General features: G+C 30.5%; 4 protein-coding genes across 4 annotated transcripts; 2 read left to right on the plus strand and 2 right to left on the minus strand.

Moving 5' to 3' along the window:
* Positions 1–900: 900 nt before the first annotated feature.
* LOC118054585 (B3 domain-containing protein At2g33720) lies at positions 901–1,701 on the minus strand. The gene has a single exon (XM_035066221.1). The coding sequence runs from the start codon at positions 1,699–1,701 to the stop codon at positions 901–903; it is 801 nt and encodes a 266-aa protein (XP_034922112.1).
* Positions 1,702–4,416: 2,715 nt separating this feature from the next.
* Positions 4,417–4,836, plus strand: LOC118054586 (egg cell-secreted protein 1.1). Its single transcript, XM_035066222.1, has one exon. The coding sequence runs from the start codon at positions 4,417–4,419 to the stop codon at positions 4,834–4,836; it is 420 nt and encodes a 139-aa protein (XP_034922113.1).
* A 749-nt stretch (positions 4,837–5,585) lies between these two features.
* Positions 5,586–6,392, minus strand: LOC118054587 (B3 domain-containing protein At2g33720). The gene has a single exon (XM_035066223.1). It carries the CDS (start codon positions 6,390–6,392, stop codon positions 5,586–5,588), a length of 807 nt encoding a protein of 268 aa, XP_034922114.1.
* Positions 6,393–16,192: 9,800 nt separating this feature from the next.
* Positions 16,193–16,612, plus strand: LOC118054588 (egg cell-secreted protein 1.1). Its single transcript, XM_035066224.1, has one exon. The coding sequence runs from the start codon at positions 16,193–16,195 to the stop codon at positions 16,610–16,612; it is 420 nt and encodes a 139-aa protein (XP_034922115.1).
* The last annotated feature ends 159 nt before the right edge of the window (positions 16,613–16,771 follow it).

Below are 16,771 nucleotides of genomic sequence, written 5' to 3' on the forward strand. Positions count from 1 at the left end.
TATATATATATATATATAAAGGAAGAAGTTTCACTTGAAGCATGGACAGCTCTCATTAGAATTTTTACCACTTGCCAGTCGAAAGGTTTATCAAAGGAGGTGCAGCTAAGGGGTGGAACCAGAAATTTGGGTATTAGAGGGGCAAATAAGAAAACAAGTGATTTTTTAGGGTGCAAAACATGTAAAACCAAGGCATATGATTAAAACGTTTAAGACTTCTAGGACTAAAATGTAAATATTGTCCATAATTGGGGTGCCATGGCCCGCACCCTTCAATGTGGTTCAGCCTCCGCCAGCTAGGAAATTTCCCATGCACAATCATTTTAGCATCTTGCCTCCAAAAAGCCTTCCTTTTGCAATCATTTGAAAAAATTAGATAACCTTTACATAAAATGATAAAAATAAATAAATTATTGGGATAATTCGCATGATCCTTGCCTATCTAGTTCCATCAACAGTAATATCACTATGCTTTACGAAGGAATACAGTAAATACTTTTTTGTAATATTTAAATTAATTTATGTACACTTCCATTAATTTTAACGATCATGAAATTAATAAAAATAATAATTTTTAAATAGTAAAGTGGGCATGAAAGTAAATACATAAAGATAAAAAAAAATTACCTAGCTCGCAAGAGGCCATGGGCCAAACCAAGATATCATATAATTGTCACCGTGTCTTTTACTTGGGAATTCTCAACGTGTTTTGGGCCAATAAACTGGGAATAATGGATTGGTTGATTGAAATCAAACCAGGCAAAAGAAATCTTTCAAACTAAACTGGATTGATTATAAAAGAATAATAACAGCAGAAGTTGACTGCAATAAAACAAGCAACCATCTCAGATTCTAAACAACAATCAAACATAACCTAAGAGCAAATACAAGATCTTAGTCTTAGCGGCCAGTAGCAGCAGCTCTACTCAGAACACTGAAGTGAAGTCTTGACTGATCATTGTCCCAGTAGAGTCCGATTTCATCTCCTTCAACCAAATTCCTCCTTTTAACGAAGTGCTTTGTCCAGCCATCGTTGAAAATATAGCTTTTAGAAGTGCTCCATCGTTTGAAGACCAACTGATGCATGCTTCCAGTGTCGATATCCCTAACCCAGACCTTCAAACCATTCCTTTCTTGATTCGGAATTTTAACCTGTTTAGTTTGATCCTCGTTCAAGAAAGGCAGGATATGTTTCTCAACCAAATCTGAAGACACAAGCAGCCTGCATAGATTACCCAGATCACTTGGCTTCATCTTCTTCTTGATCTCGAATGGGTCATGATGATACAGGCTTAGTTCAGTTGATACCCCACGAGACCTCTCCTCTAGCAAATCCCCAAGGCTAAAAGACGATCTCATCGTCCTAAGATTAAAAGCCACCCTTCTCTCCAACTCTTCCGCGGATTCTTTGTTTCTTGAATCACTATCAACAGAGTTCTTGAAAACCCAGTTTTCATCAGAAAGCTCTGGTTCCTTTGAAACCCTCCCTGGATTTATTGAAGCAAGAACAACGGAACCAATTCCGCTGCTTGTTTTTGGCTTCTTGAACCGAAAAGGATGCTCATTGAAAAGTGGCTGTGACCCAGCAAACACTTCTCTCTCGGCTTGTTGACATTCACATTCATTTCTTTTCTTAGGATTATTGGTGTTCCTGGAAGGAAAACAAGAACTCAAAACACAAAATTGTTGTTGTTTCTCCATTGTTGCAAAAGCAGATCAAATCAACAACGAGACGCAGATAATTAAGAACCAAAAATTTTCTCACAAACGTTTTACTCCGTGGGCGTGGATTAATAAATATATAGACTGGAGTTTATCAGTGCAGAGTCCGGAAAGTCCGTCAGTATGCGATTCGGAAAAGAAATAAACTTTGTTACCAAGTAATTCAACGATAAGTACTAATTTGGTTTGTAAATATATTGAGCCTGGAGACGGGAAATCAAATCAGTTTTCTCCCGCTCTTTTCCTATCGCCCGTTATGTTGCCGCCCTGCATCTTATATTATCTTCCTCTTGGGCTCGGCCCTTCACATTGTTACTGAACCTGTCCTTTTAGATGCTGTTTGCTAATGTGATTGGGGTAAGATTTATCTGTAGTAATATATTTTAATGTTTGGTAAAGCAAAGAAAGCTGATTTTTCTTCGATGAGCCCACTGATTTTTTACGCCCAGCCGCAGGATTGGAGAAGCTGCTTCTCGTGGTTATTTTTAGGAACAGTGGACCATGGCTCCACTATCTTTTTTTTTTAAATCAATGAGAAAAGTTTAGTTTTTTTTTGAAAAACCAATAAGAAAAGTTTAGTTTTTTTCCCTCTAAAAAACCAGTGCAGTTAATGGTGAACAATATTCTTTTAAAAAAAAAATTGTTTAAGGTGAATTAAATTTACTCGTACTGTAATTTTAATTTTATTCCTGATAATATTTTACCTAATTTTATTGCACGCTCAAAAAATTATGGAAATTATAGCTCTTGTCTAATGACTTTTGTACTAAATAAAATTATAATTTTTTTAAAAAAAATTAGGTTTTACTCAAAAAACTAGTATTTAATATTATTTAATAACACTACATAAATTAGAAAGATATTGCATGATAACGTAGCATTTGTGAAATTTGATCGCAATTCCAATAATAAAGATATCACAATCTTTATTATTTAATAACACTATATAAATAAATAAAATTCAGTTTTTGTTGTTGCGCGCTTAAGAAACCATGAAAAATATAGTCCTTGTTTTATATATTTCATATGTAATGACATTGCACATAGTTTAATGGAATAATAATAAAAATATTTGATATCAATATTATTTATTTTATGATGTAATAACAGTAGTTAAATTTACAATATTTAAATTAAAAATCATTAATATATATATAACCTCAATTTGAAAAATATTTTTTTAACCAAACACATTAAGTTACTTTTTGTTCAACCTCAATTTCAATCACAGTTTTAACCAAACATATATTTTTTCAAACCAACCTCAACTAAAAATAATTTTTATAAAATAATTTTTTTAAAACTACAACCACAACAGCAACTGCAATACCAAACACGCCCTTAAACTGTATGAAGAGTTTAACATGTTAAATTAAGGTGATTTAACATGTCAATTCGTAAGGGAAGATCTAAACAATTGTTTAAAAAAAAAATTACTCTTTTAGGTTTTTTTTTTAAATAGTCCAAAACAACATCATTATAACTATGGATATGTGAAGTGCCTTGCTCAATGGTAGAGCTAGAGTATTTAAAATGAGAAGATAAATTAATTAACAAATACTATATTATGTAAATATACGTTAAAAATCAATTCAAAATAAATACACTAACTCGTATAAAAGTAAAATTAATTTAAAAATATTTTTAAAATGAGAAAAATTACATTATAATTATTCTCTTTAAGTTTTCATAATAAAAAAATTCAGTTTAATTACATAATAATTATAAATCTTCTATGTGAAATTCATAATAAAATACTTATTAATTCATCAAAACTCATTTCTCACACCATTACCATGTAGCATGCGGTAAATAATGCATGAATATGGATCATCATTGATAGTTTAAATTTATTATGATAGATCATTTTTAAAAACAAAAAAATAGTTTTTTTTTAAGAAAAAATCAATCTTTAATTTTACAAATATCAATATTTACTCATTGATAACAATTAAAATATTTGCTTATTCATCTTGTGAAAAAACTTAATTCCATTCCGTAACCAATTTAATTAAAAATAATATATCTTTTAATTAATTCAAAATAACCAAAACAATATCTATTTTTCAAAAATAATTCAAAATAATAATAAAAAAATAAAAATAAAAGGACAATAGCCCCTTAATCTTCTACGTGGCTCCGACACTGCCCCTGCTCTCATCATTCCATGTCAACGATGTAAATGGCTGACAGAGCTAGTTCGACGACATATTGACGCCAATAGAAGCTAGAAAATAAAATTAAGAGGGCCAGATTAGGAAAATTATTCTAGGGAGAGAAATTTTTCATTTTTTCTACGGTTTTGCCTAAAACTATAAATATTGTTAAGGGGGCTGGAAAAAAATTTATAGCAAATAAATTAAATGCACCAACAAGATTATGCCCGTCATTATGTGGTATACATGACTAATGTTTGCTAATTATGGCCTGTTACAGAAATTTTAATCTGATTTATTTGCCATAAATTGTAAACTTCATGGATGATTAATTGATTATCGCCTTTTGGTCTTCCTATTCCCTTCCAAGATCCAAGCACCACACGTTCTCTCATTTCCTTCCTGCCTTGTGTACAGCTTTCAAGAAATGCAACGTTCAGATTAACTCAACATCATGCTCTTTATTCCTATATAAATCACGCAGCAATCTCCATTGCCAGATCAAATACCACTCTCTCTCTATAATATCACTTTCAAAATGGCTTTTAATCTTAAGCTCTTTCTTTTCGTTGCTTTATTGGCATGCAGCAGCTTGGGCTGCCGCAAGGCCAAGGCAAGACCGCTGGCTTCTATCTCAAACCTTTCGACTCGCTTAAAACTAGATGAAGAGTCATCAAATTGCTGGAACTCTCTGTTGCAACTACAAGCATGTACTGGGGAGATTGTTCTTTTCTTCCTTAACGGTGAGACTCAACTTGGCCATAGCTGCTGCCAAGCTTTGAGCACCATTGGTGAACACTGCTGGCCTAACATGATTGATACCCTAGGATTCACCACTGAAGAGAGCCAAATTCTTGAAGGCTACTGTGATAAAGCTGCCGATCCCACCACTCCATCACCGTCAGCACCGTCTGCAGTGCCTGTTGAGATTGCTCCAAAGCAAACTGTGGTTCCTTGATTTGAATTTGAGGTTAGCTGTTAGTGTGGTAATAACAGCGAAAACAACAGCAATAAAGAATAATTACACTCTTTCTCTGTGCTTTAGATTTTATACATGTGTTGTTTGAGAAATAGTGGACGTCTCTCTCTCTCTCTCGTTTTTTCTTTATCTGATCTTTCATTGCGAAGAGAAATTAACAAAACCATATAATCACTCTACACACACACACACACACACATATATTCACATGACCAATTAAACCAATTAATTTTATTTTTAAGCCGAAACGATAATTATATCAAACAACTCTGAATAATGATTGAATTTGAATAATAAAATAACTACGATAGATGCTTATTGATAGATGTAAATGTGGGTTGAAGTGCATGGAGGAGGAGGGATAAAAAATAAGGGGAACAAATGTCGTTATAACATGTTAAAATTTGTCGATGGAAATAATTTGTCAGCAATTCCAGTATTAAATTGTAATGTATAAAATTTTGGACTAAACATAATTCCAGATTAGCCTTGTATCATCGATTGCCTGATGAGCCTTTGAAGCTCTACGATGAGAATATGTTAAACAGAACTGGGAATAATGGATTGGTTGATTGAAATCAAACCAGGCAAAAGAAATCTTTCAAACTAAACTGGATTGATTATAACATAATAATAACAGCAGAAGTTGACTGCAATAAAACAAGCAAGCATCTCAGATTCTAAACAACAATCAAACATAACCTAAGAGCAAATACAAGATCTTAGTCTTAGCGGCCAGTAGCAGCAGCTCTACTCAGAACACTGAACTGGAGTCTTGACTGATCATTGTCCCAGTAGAGTCCAATTTCATCTCCTTCAACCAAATTCCTCCTTTTAACGAAGTGCTTTGTCCAGCCATCGTTGAAAATATAGCTTTTAGAAGTGCTCCATCGTTTGAAGACCAATTGATGCATACTTTCAGTGTCAAGATCCCAGACCCGGACCTTCAAACCATTCCTTTCTTGATTCAGAATTTTAACCTGTTTAGTTTGATCCTCGTTCAAGAAAGGCAGGATATGTTTCTCAACCAAATCTGCAGACACAAGCAGCCTGCATAGATTACCCAGATCACTTGGCTTCATCTTCTTCTTGATCTCGAATGGGTCATGATGATACAGGCTTAGTTCAGTTGATACCCCACGAGACCTCTCCTCTAGCAAATCCCCAAGGCTAAAAGACGATCTCATCGTCCTAAGATTAAAAGCCACCCTCCTCTCCAACTCTTCCGCAGATTCTTTGTTTCTTGAATCACTATCAACAGAGTTCTTGAAAACCCAGTTTCCATCACAAAGCTCTGGTTCCTTTGAAACCCTCCCTGGATTTCTTGAATCAAGAACAATGGAACCAATTCCGCTGCTTGTTTTTGGTTTCTTGAACCAAAAAGGATGCTCATTGAAAAGTGGCTGTGACCCAGCAAACACTTCTCTCTCGGCTTGTTGACATTCACATTCACATTCTTTTCTTTTATTTGGATTCTTAATTTTCTTGAAAATAGAACAAGAATTCGAAACATGAAACAGTTGTTGTCTCTCCATTGCTGGAAGCAATGACAGAACTACAACAAGACACAGATAAACAAAAACCAATTAACTTTCCTTCTCCTATGTTTTAGTTTGTGGGTGTGGGTTAGCATTCTTAAATAGACTGAAATTAATCAGTATAGAGTCCGGATTGTATAGAAAAATCAGTATGCAATTCGGAAATCAAGATCGAAACTTTTCACCAGAAAAATCAGTATGGAATTCGGAAACAAGATCGAAACGTGCTGAAATGAAACGACCCTTCTTCAAATGAAGTGATTAGGGGTTGCTATGATGTCCAATCAGCAAACACCCCTGCTAGACTCACCAGTAATTAATAAGAGGAGGCGACGGAATCAAACTCTTGTGAACGTCTCTACAACTAAGCTAGGTCAGGAGTTTTGATTCATCCCTGTCAGTGTGAAGATGTTTTTATATATTCCTATACAATGGCCTGTAACTCTCTGCAATCGAGGGCCATACACCTGTTCTATCAAATTGAATTAATATTTCCTACCTAAATTGCAAGGTAGCTGGCCCCTCTGATTCATGATTCCGAGGAAAAAAAATGTTTTACCAAGATCATCAGGACCGAATATTTGTTCCTATCCTTGCTATAACACATGCATGCATGCATGCAAGCAAGCTGTTTCCATATACTGGAAATCGTCTTGTCATATACTATTATAAACACTGCTCTAGCGCATGTGAGCTTTTTTCATCGATCGAATGTGATATCACCATTAAAATATCACTATAATTTTCATTAATCATCGTTATATTTGTGATATATTATCTTATAATCACTATCTTAACTACGAATAACAATACCATTTATCACAAAAAATATTTATATTATTATTTATATTGCGGCAGCTAAGAATAATAAAATCTCAATATATTATCAATATTGCGGAACTTCATGATATATTTTATGAAAAATTATACCTTGTCTATCCTAACTCTTATTTTATTATAGATGATAAATTTAATTTGAATTTAAATTTAGATCAGGAATGCCATGGTGGTAATTTTCATCTTATTGTAAGAAATCTTTATTATTTGGATCTAATTGAACCAACGTAGATTGTGAATAACATTAGAAGGACTTAATTAAACATTGCAAAAATATGAAAGCTTGAATCGCATTCTCTCCACCGCCTTAAACTATGCCTTTTTTTTCTTTCAACAATACAAACTGATAAAAAGAAAAGGTCAAAAAGAAAAGTTGTTTACTTTTCCCCTATTTTGAACAGACCAATCACAATCCGCCATGTAAGAATAAACCCAGCCTATAATAAAGAAGTTCATCCTCTTATACACATGGCCCTTTTCTATTAGTCCGTGTTATACTAAACCCGCAAGCGACGTCACCTTATCATACTTTTTAATATTTTATTATTTTTATTTTCTTGGGTGTCAAACACGTACGGATGGATAATCCATGGAACTGATACATCTGTTTTTATAAGGTTTTGGATCTAAACAAAGATCGATGCTTCTTATCCTTGTTGTTGTTTGTAAGATTATTACAGTTCAATCATGAGGAAATGATTTTGCTTTGAATTAAAAACAAATAATTTCTACTCTCTTTTTCTTTCTGTTTTTTTTGTTTATTGTTTTGTGATTATTTAATGCTTCAAATCTGACCAAACCATGAGGAAGAAGCTTGATACTCGATTTCTAGCTGTAAGCTCTCACCTTTGCTCTTTGCTCTTATTGTGATCCGGGTTTTGCATTCTTAAATAGACTGAAATTAATCAGTACATAGTCCGGATTGTATAGGAAAATTAGTATGTAATTCAGAAATGAAGATCAAAATTTTTCATCAAGTAATTCAACGTCAACCCTAACTAAAATTTGGTAAGTTTTTTTGTCGAGTTAAAAACCAAAATCAGTTAACCCGTACTCTACACTACAAATTTTGGGCTTGGTTGTTTCCTATAAATCATTCATGGGCTTTCAAAAGTCTAAAAGGCACATAATAATATTTTGTTTTTGCTTTTAAAAATAATCTCATTTTTTTATTACAAATAAAAATATAGTTATTAAACCATAAATTCATTTTTAAAAAATAGGCCCATAGATAATAAAATTCTTATTTTAAGGTTTTTGTTTTTGGGAATTTTCTACTTTATTATGTTATAAATTAAATCTAAAAAATATATTATTACTTGTAATCAGTTTTCAAAAATAACGAAATCACATGTAAACATTTTATTATAAAAGATTTTTCTACTTAGTAAATAATATGGTGTCATCTTATATTTTTATTTTATTTTATTATGGGACTGAAATAATATGGTGTGGGTTAGCATTCTTAAATAGATTGAAATTAATCAGTATAGAGTCCGGATTGTATAGAAAAATCAATATCCAATTCAGAAATCAAGATCGAAACTTTTCACCAAGTAATTCAACGTCAACGGTAACTAATGTTTGGTTAGTTTTCATGTCGAGTCAGGAACCAAAATCAGTTAGACCGCACTCTTTCCAATCTCCTCACTGATTCCTTTGCATCGCTGCACTAGAGATTTTGGGCTTGACCCTTTCTTATAAATCTTTCATGGGCTTTCAAAAGTCTAAAAGACACATAATAATTTTTTGTTTTTGCTTTCTAAAATAATCTCATTTTTTTTACAAATAAAAATATAGTTATTAAACCATAAATTCATTTTAAAAAAATAGGCTCATAGATAATAAAATTCTTATTTTGAGGTTTTTGTTTTTGGGAATTTTCTACTTTATTATGTTATAAATTAAATCTAAAAAAATGTTATTACTTGTAATCAGTTTTAAAAATAACGAATCACATGTAAAAATTTTATTATAAAAGATTTTTCTACTTAATAAATTATATGGTGTCATCTTATATTTATATTTTATTTTATTATGGGACTGAAATAATATGGTGTGGGTTAGCATTTTTAAATAGACTTGAAATTAATCAGTATAGAGTCCGGATTGTATAGAAAAAATCAATATGCAATTCGGAAAATCAAGATCGAAACTTTTCACCAAGTAATTCAACTTCAACGTAACTAATATTTGGTTATTTTTTTTGTTCGAGTCAGGAACCAAAATCAGTTAGCTCGCGCTCTTTCCGACCTCCTTACTGATTTCTTTGCATCGTTGCACTACATATTTTGGGCTTGGTCCTTTCCTATAAATCGTTCATGGGCTTTCAAAAGTCTAAAAGGCACATAATAATTTTTTGTTTTTGCTTTTAAAAATAATCTTATTTTTTTATTACAAATAAAAATATAGTTATTAAACCATAAATTCATTTTAAAAAAGTAGGCTCATAGATAATAAAATTCTTATTTTAAGGTTTTTGTTTTTGGGAATTTTCTACTTTATTATGTTATAAATTAAATCTAAAAAAAATATTATTACTTGTAATCAGTTTTAAAAATAACAAATCACATGTAAACATTTTATTATAAAAGATTTTTCTACTTAATAAATTATATGGTGTCATCTTATATTTTTATTTTATTTTATTATGGGACTGAAATAATATGGTGTGGGTCAGCATTCTTAAATAGACTGAAATTAATCAGTATAGAGTCCGGATTGTATAGAAAAAATCAGTATGCAATTCAGAAATTAAGATCGAAACTTTTCACCAAGTAATTCAACATCAACAGTAACTAATGTTTGGTTAGTTTTTCTGTCAAGTCAGGAACCAAAATCAGTTAGCCCGTGCTCTTTCCGACCTCCTCAGTGATTTTTTTGCATCACTGCACTACAGATTTTGGGCTTGGCCCTTTCAGCTTTCAAAAATCTAAAAGGCACGAGATAATTTTCTGTTTTTGCTTTTCAAAATAATCTCATTTTTTTTTTTACAAATAAAAAAATAGTTATTAAACCATAAATTCATTTTAAAAAATAGGCTAATAGATAATAAAAATTCTTATTTTAAGGTTTTTGTTTTTGGGAATTTTTTACTTTATTATGTTCTAAATTAAATCTAAAAAAAATATTATTACTTGTAATCAATTTTAAAAATAACGAATCACCTGTAAACACTTTATTATAAAAGATTTTCCTACTCAACAAATTATATGGTGTCATTTATATTTTTATTTTATTTTATTATGAAAAGATTCAATTAGAAGATAACTTCACGTCAAAACATAATTAATCAGATTGTTAATCCAAATATTAAATTGATTTTTTGAAATTTATTATTCAAAAAAATAATTTTTGGTTAGTTTTTCTGTCGAGTTATGAACCAAAATCAGTTAGCCCCGGCTTTTTCCGACCTCCTCACTGATTCCTTTGCATCGCTTCACTGCAGATTTTGGGCTTGGCCTTTCCTATAAATCTTCATGAGCTTTCAAAGGTCTAAAAGGTACAAGATAATTTTTTGTTTTTGCTTTTAAAATAATCTCATTTTTTATTAACAAATATAAATATAGTTATTCAACCATAAATTCATTTTACAAAATAGGCTCATAGATAACAAAAATTCTTATTTTGAGGTTTTTGTTTTTTGGGAATTTTCTACTTTATTATTTTATAAATTAAATCTAAAAAAAATTATTATTACTTGTAATCAGTTTTAAAAATAAAGAATCACATGTAAACACTTTTTTATAAAAGATTTTTCTACTCAACAAATTATATGGTGTCATCTTATATTTTTATTTTATTTTATTATGAAAAGATTCAATTAGAAGATACCTTCACATCAAAACATAATTAATCGGATTGTTAATCCAAATATTAAATTGATTATTAGAAATTTATTATTCAAAAAACTAATGATTTGGTTAGTTTTTCTGTCGAGTCAGGAACCAAAATCAGTTAGCCCGCGCTCTTTCCAACCTCTTCACTGATTCCTTTGCATCACTGCACTACAGATTTTGATCTTGACCCTTTCCAATAAATCATTCATAGGCTTTAAAAGATCTAAAAGGTACAAGATAATTTTATGCTTTAGCTTTTAAAATAATCTCATTTTTTTATTAAGAAATATAAATATAGTTATACAACCTGATTTATGATAAATTAAATTTAAAAAATAGGGTCAGGGTTTTTTTTTTTGAGAATTTTCTACTTTATTACGTTATTAATCAAATCTAAAAAAAATTATTATTACTTTATTAAATAGTTAGTTTTAAAAACAATGAATAACGTGTAAAGTGTAAATACTTCATTGTAAAAGGTTTTCTTGTTCAACAAATTATATGTGTCACTTTAAATTTTTTAAAAATTGATATATTGAATAATTTGGTAACATTAAATGTGACGATGTTATCATAAAGTTTAGTGTGTAATATCATGAAATTAAGGGAAGTATGGTTAGTGTAATGGGTGGTTAAGTAGAATATTAATAAAGGACATGGTAAATCTTAATTACACCAAGATTTATGTGTGTTTCTGAATAAAATTTTTAATATCGTATCATTTTTCAAGTTCAAATAAATTTAACAAATGTATAATACTTGCCAATTCCCTCCAGGGCAATATTTGACATGGAAAATTTCCAGTGTGTGTGTGTGTGTATGTTGTTATCTGACCTTCCATGGATCAGAGAATGCATGCATGGATATTAGTGGAATCTCAATCACGCTAGCTAGATAGAAAGATTTATGGAAACACAAGACATTTCCTTTAACATGTAATATACTAAATACTTATAATATAAGAGAGGTAGATACGATGAGAATACTATTTGGATTCGCTAAAAAAATTACAAGAATTCACTCACTTATTTAACAATTATATCTTTAATTTTCTTTCATGTTTCTCTCTCCCTCTTATGTTAATTTCTCTATTATGCTATAAATATTTATTAGTTATAACTTAAATATCATAAAATTTCTTGGTCAAATGCACACAAATCATAACATATCATGATTCATATTAGTAGTTTATTTATATCTGTTTGGAATTGAGAATTAAACCTGTTTTTTATTAAAATTTTAAAAAAATTGCTTTAAATTAAAAATAAATAGTGTTTTTTAATAATTTGTATGCTTTAGAAAATAATATATATGAGAGAGAGAGAGAGAGAGAGAGAGAGAGAGAGAGAGAGAATAAAAATTATAATGATAAATATTTATAGCTACTAGCTCATTTTTATTGTTTATGTTGCTTTTTATAGATGTTTGAGAATATGAATGACTTCTGTTTTTATATTCGTTCTGAAAATATATTTCACTTGAAAAAATATTAAATTGATATTTTTTAAGATGTTTTTCAATAATTTTAATGTGATGATATTAAGAAAATAAAAAAAATAAAATCATTTTAGTATAGTTTCTTTTAAAGAATATCTCATATTACGGTAACAAATGCATTAAATTATATAAGATGTCTGGTTTAAATGTAATATTTGAGATTGTGTTGCTGCAATTTTAATGTGATGATATTTAAAAAATAAAAAATAAAAATCATTATACCATTTTTTTTTAAAGCATTTTATATTACAGTAATAAATGCATAAAATTATATAAAATATCTGGTTTATATTTGAGATTATGTATGATAATATTTTTTTTAAAATGGCTTTTCATTTCAAATATATTAAAATAATTTTATATTTTTTAATATCAGCTTATTAAAATCATAAAAAATATTAAAAAAATATCAATTTAAACATGTTTTTTTTATAATTTATTTTAATAAAGACACTTTCTAGAAACATCCAATACGATGCATGTTGATAGATTCTCTAAAGTCTTCAATAGTGAACCATGACGTCTTTCATATTATCATTTCCTTGGATGGAGAGGAGAGTATCAAATAGAAAGTCAAATATTATTTTTAATTTACTCTCCTTAAAATTTATCAAAATTTTCAATTTACCCCCAAAACTTTTATCTTGTGTTGATCATCCCTTGAAGTGTAAAAGAAATTTACAATCACTCTTTGGATTATTGAAGAGACAACGTGGACTTTTTTTTTTTTCCTATTCCAATCGACCTTCTGGTACTGAAGTCTTGATAAACACCTATTCCATAATTATACCATGATTTGTGAATATTGCCTCGTTACAATCTATTATATCTATGGCAAATATCACATTAAATTTAAAACCTAGGATAATCTTCCATCAAACATTAGGCTCAACAAGGATTAAGTCCATTAGAAGTATTGCAAATTAAAGTTTACGTGCGAGGGAGATGAAGAAATTAAGATATAAAAGCTAAAAAAACATTTTATTATGTTTATCCTATGCTATTGCAACTTTATTGGTTTATGTTATTATAGTAGTTTTAGATTTTGAAAGGTGATTGTTGTGTTTTTATGATAAAAAAAATAGACACAAGTCATTTGATTAATTAAAATTCAATCTTATGTACGTCCAATACTAAGATCAACGGAGCATTTCAACACTAGAAAATAGAAAAATGTAGTCTGTTCATCACTAGAAAATTAAAAAACATCAACGGAGTATTTTAACGGCGAGTAAATACAGTTTTGTCAACGATGTAAATGGCTGACAGAGTTCAAGGAGATATTGACGCACGCCAACAAGAGCTAGAAAATAAAATTAAGAGGGCCAAGTTAGGAAAATTATTCCAGGGAGAGAAATTTTTCATTTTTTCTACTGTTTTACCTAAAACTATAAATATTGTTAAATGGGCTGGAAAAAATTTATAGCAAATAATTAAATTAAATGCACCAACAAGATTATGCCCGTCATTATTTGCTAATATTGTTTCTCCATTGTTGCAAAAGCAGATAAAATAAACAACGAGACGCAGATAATTAAGAACCAAATTAATTTTCTCACAAATGTTTTACTCCGTGGGCGTGGATTAATAAATATATAGACTGGAGTTTATCAGTGTGGAGTCCGAAAAGTCCGTCAGTATGCGATTCGAAAAAGAAAGAAACTTTTTTACCCAAGTAATTCAACGGTAAGTACTCATTTGGTTTGTAACTTTTTTAACCCAAGAAACTTTTTTAGTGCCTGTTTGGCATTGCGGCCAAACCGGCTTTTCAAAAAAATTCAATTTTTTTTTTATTTTTTGTTAAAATTGAGTGCGGTTTGTACTTTTTGGATCATTTTGATGTGCTGATGTCAAAAATGATTTCTAAAAAATAAAAAAACATTATTGGCATGCTTTGCGGCTCGAAAAGCTATTTAAAAACAACCGCTACCACACTACTAAACACTCTCTTAACGGTAAGTACTCATTTGGTTTGTAAATCTATTGAGCCTCGAGACGGGAAATCAAATCAGTTTTCTCCCGCTCTTTTCCTATCGCCCGTTATGTTGCCGCCCCGCATCTCATATTATCCTCCTCTTGGGCTCGGCCCTTCACATTGTTACCGAACCTGTCCTTTTAAGCTGTATGAGGATTATAACAGGTTAAATTCAGGTGATTTAACATGTCAATTCGTAAGGGAAGATCTAAACAATTATTTTCAAAAAAAAAAAAAATTACTCAAAATGATTTTGTTTTAATTTTTATTAAAAAAAATATTCCAAAAGCCCTGCTCAGTGGTGGAGTCAGAGTATTTAAAATGAGAGGGCAAAATAATTAACAAATACTATATTATGTAGATATATGTTAAAAATTAATTCGAAACACATATATTAACTCGTATAAAGTAAAATAAATTTAAAAATACTTTTAAAATGAGAAAACTTACATTATAATTATTCTTTTTAAGTTTTCATAATAAAAAAATTCAGTTTAGTTACATAATAATTGCAAATCTTTTATGTGAAATTCATAATAAAATACATATTAATTCATCAAAACTCATTTCACACTCCATTACCATGTAGCGTGCTGTAAATAATGCATGAATATGGATCATCATTGATAATTTAAATTTATCATGATAGATCATTTTTAAAAACAAAAAAATAGTTTTTTTTTTTTTTTCTTAAAGAAAAAATCAACCTTTAATTTTGCAAATATCAATAATTACTCACTAACAACAATTAAAATATTTACTTGTTTATCTTGTGAAAAAAATAATTCCATATTGTAATCAATTTAATTAAAAATAATATATTTTTTAATTAATTTATTTAAAAACAATTTAAAACAATAAAAATAAAGATACAATAACCCTCTTAATCTTCTATGTGGCTCCGACACTGCCCCTGCTCCCATCATTCCATGTCTAACAAATGAAAGAACGCCGTGCAAGCGCCATGAAAACAAACTGAAAATTCTTCCTCTTCGGTTTTTCCTTACCCCAACAGAACTCGATATTCAAACCATTGAGTGGCATGTTTCTAATAGATAAATGTAGAGTCCGTTCACCACTAAAAAATTAAAAAACATCAACGGAGTATTTCAACGGCAAGTAAACATAGTTCCGTCAACGATGTAAATGGTAAACACAGTTCGACGAAATATTGATGCCAACAGGAGCTAGAAAATAAAATTAAGAGGGCCAGATTAGGAAAATTATTCTAGGGAGAGAAATTTTTCATTTTTTCTACTGTTTTGCCTAAAACTATAAATATTGTTCAGGGGGCTGGGAAAAGAATTATAGCAAATAAATTAAATGCACCAACAAGATTATGCCCGTCATTATGTGGTATACATTACTAATATTTGCTAATTATGGCCTGTTACAGAAGTTTTAATCTGATTTATTTGCCATAAATTGTAAACTTCTTGGATGATTAATTGATTATTAACCTTGTGGTCTTCCTATTCCCTTCCAAGATCCAAGCACCACCCACACGTTCTCTCAGTTCCTCCCTGCCTTGTGTGTAGCTTTCAAGAAATGTAACGTTCAAATTAACTCAACACCTATATAAATCACGCAGCAATCTCCATTGCCAGATATCAAATACCACTCTCTCTATAATATCACCTTCAAATTAAATGGCTTTTAATCTTAAGCTCTTTCTTTTCGTTGCTTTATTGGCATGCAGCAGCTTGGGCTGCCACAAGGCCAAGGCAAGACCGCTGGCTTCAATCTCAAACCTTTCGACTCGCTTAAAACTAGATGAAGAGTCATCAAATTGCTGGGACTCTCTGTTGCAACTACAAGCATGTACTGGGGAGATTGTTCTTTTCTTCCTTAACGGTGAGACTCAACTTGGCCATAGCTGCTGCCAAGCTTTGAGCACCATTGGTGAACACTGCTGGCCTAACATGATTGATACCCTAGGATTCACCACTGAAGAGAGCCAAATTCTTGAAGGCTACTGTGATAAGGCTGCCGATCCCACCACTCCATCACCGTCGGCACCGTCTGCAGTGCCGGTTGAGATTGCTCCAAAGCAAACTGTGGTTCCTTGATTAGAATTTGAGGTTAGCTGCTAGTGGTAATAACAGCGAAAACAACAGCAATAAAGAATAATTTGAGGTTAGCTGCTTTAGATTTTATATATATGTTGTGTTGATCAAGTAATTTGCTTTGCTCATGAGAGACGTTGTTTGAGAAAGAGTGGACGTCTC

This window comes from Populus alba, chromosome 3, assembly GCF_005239225.2.
Source record: "Populus alba chromosome 3, ASM523922v2, whole genome shotgun sequence".
Taxonomy (NCBI): Eukaryota; Viridiplantae; Streptophyta; class Magnoliopsida; order Malpighiales; family Salicaceae; genus Populus; species Populus alba.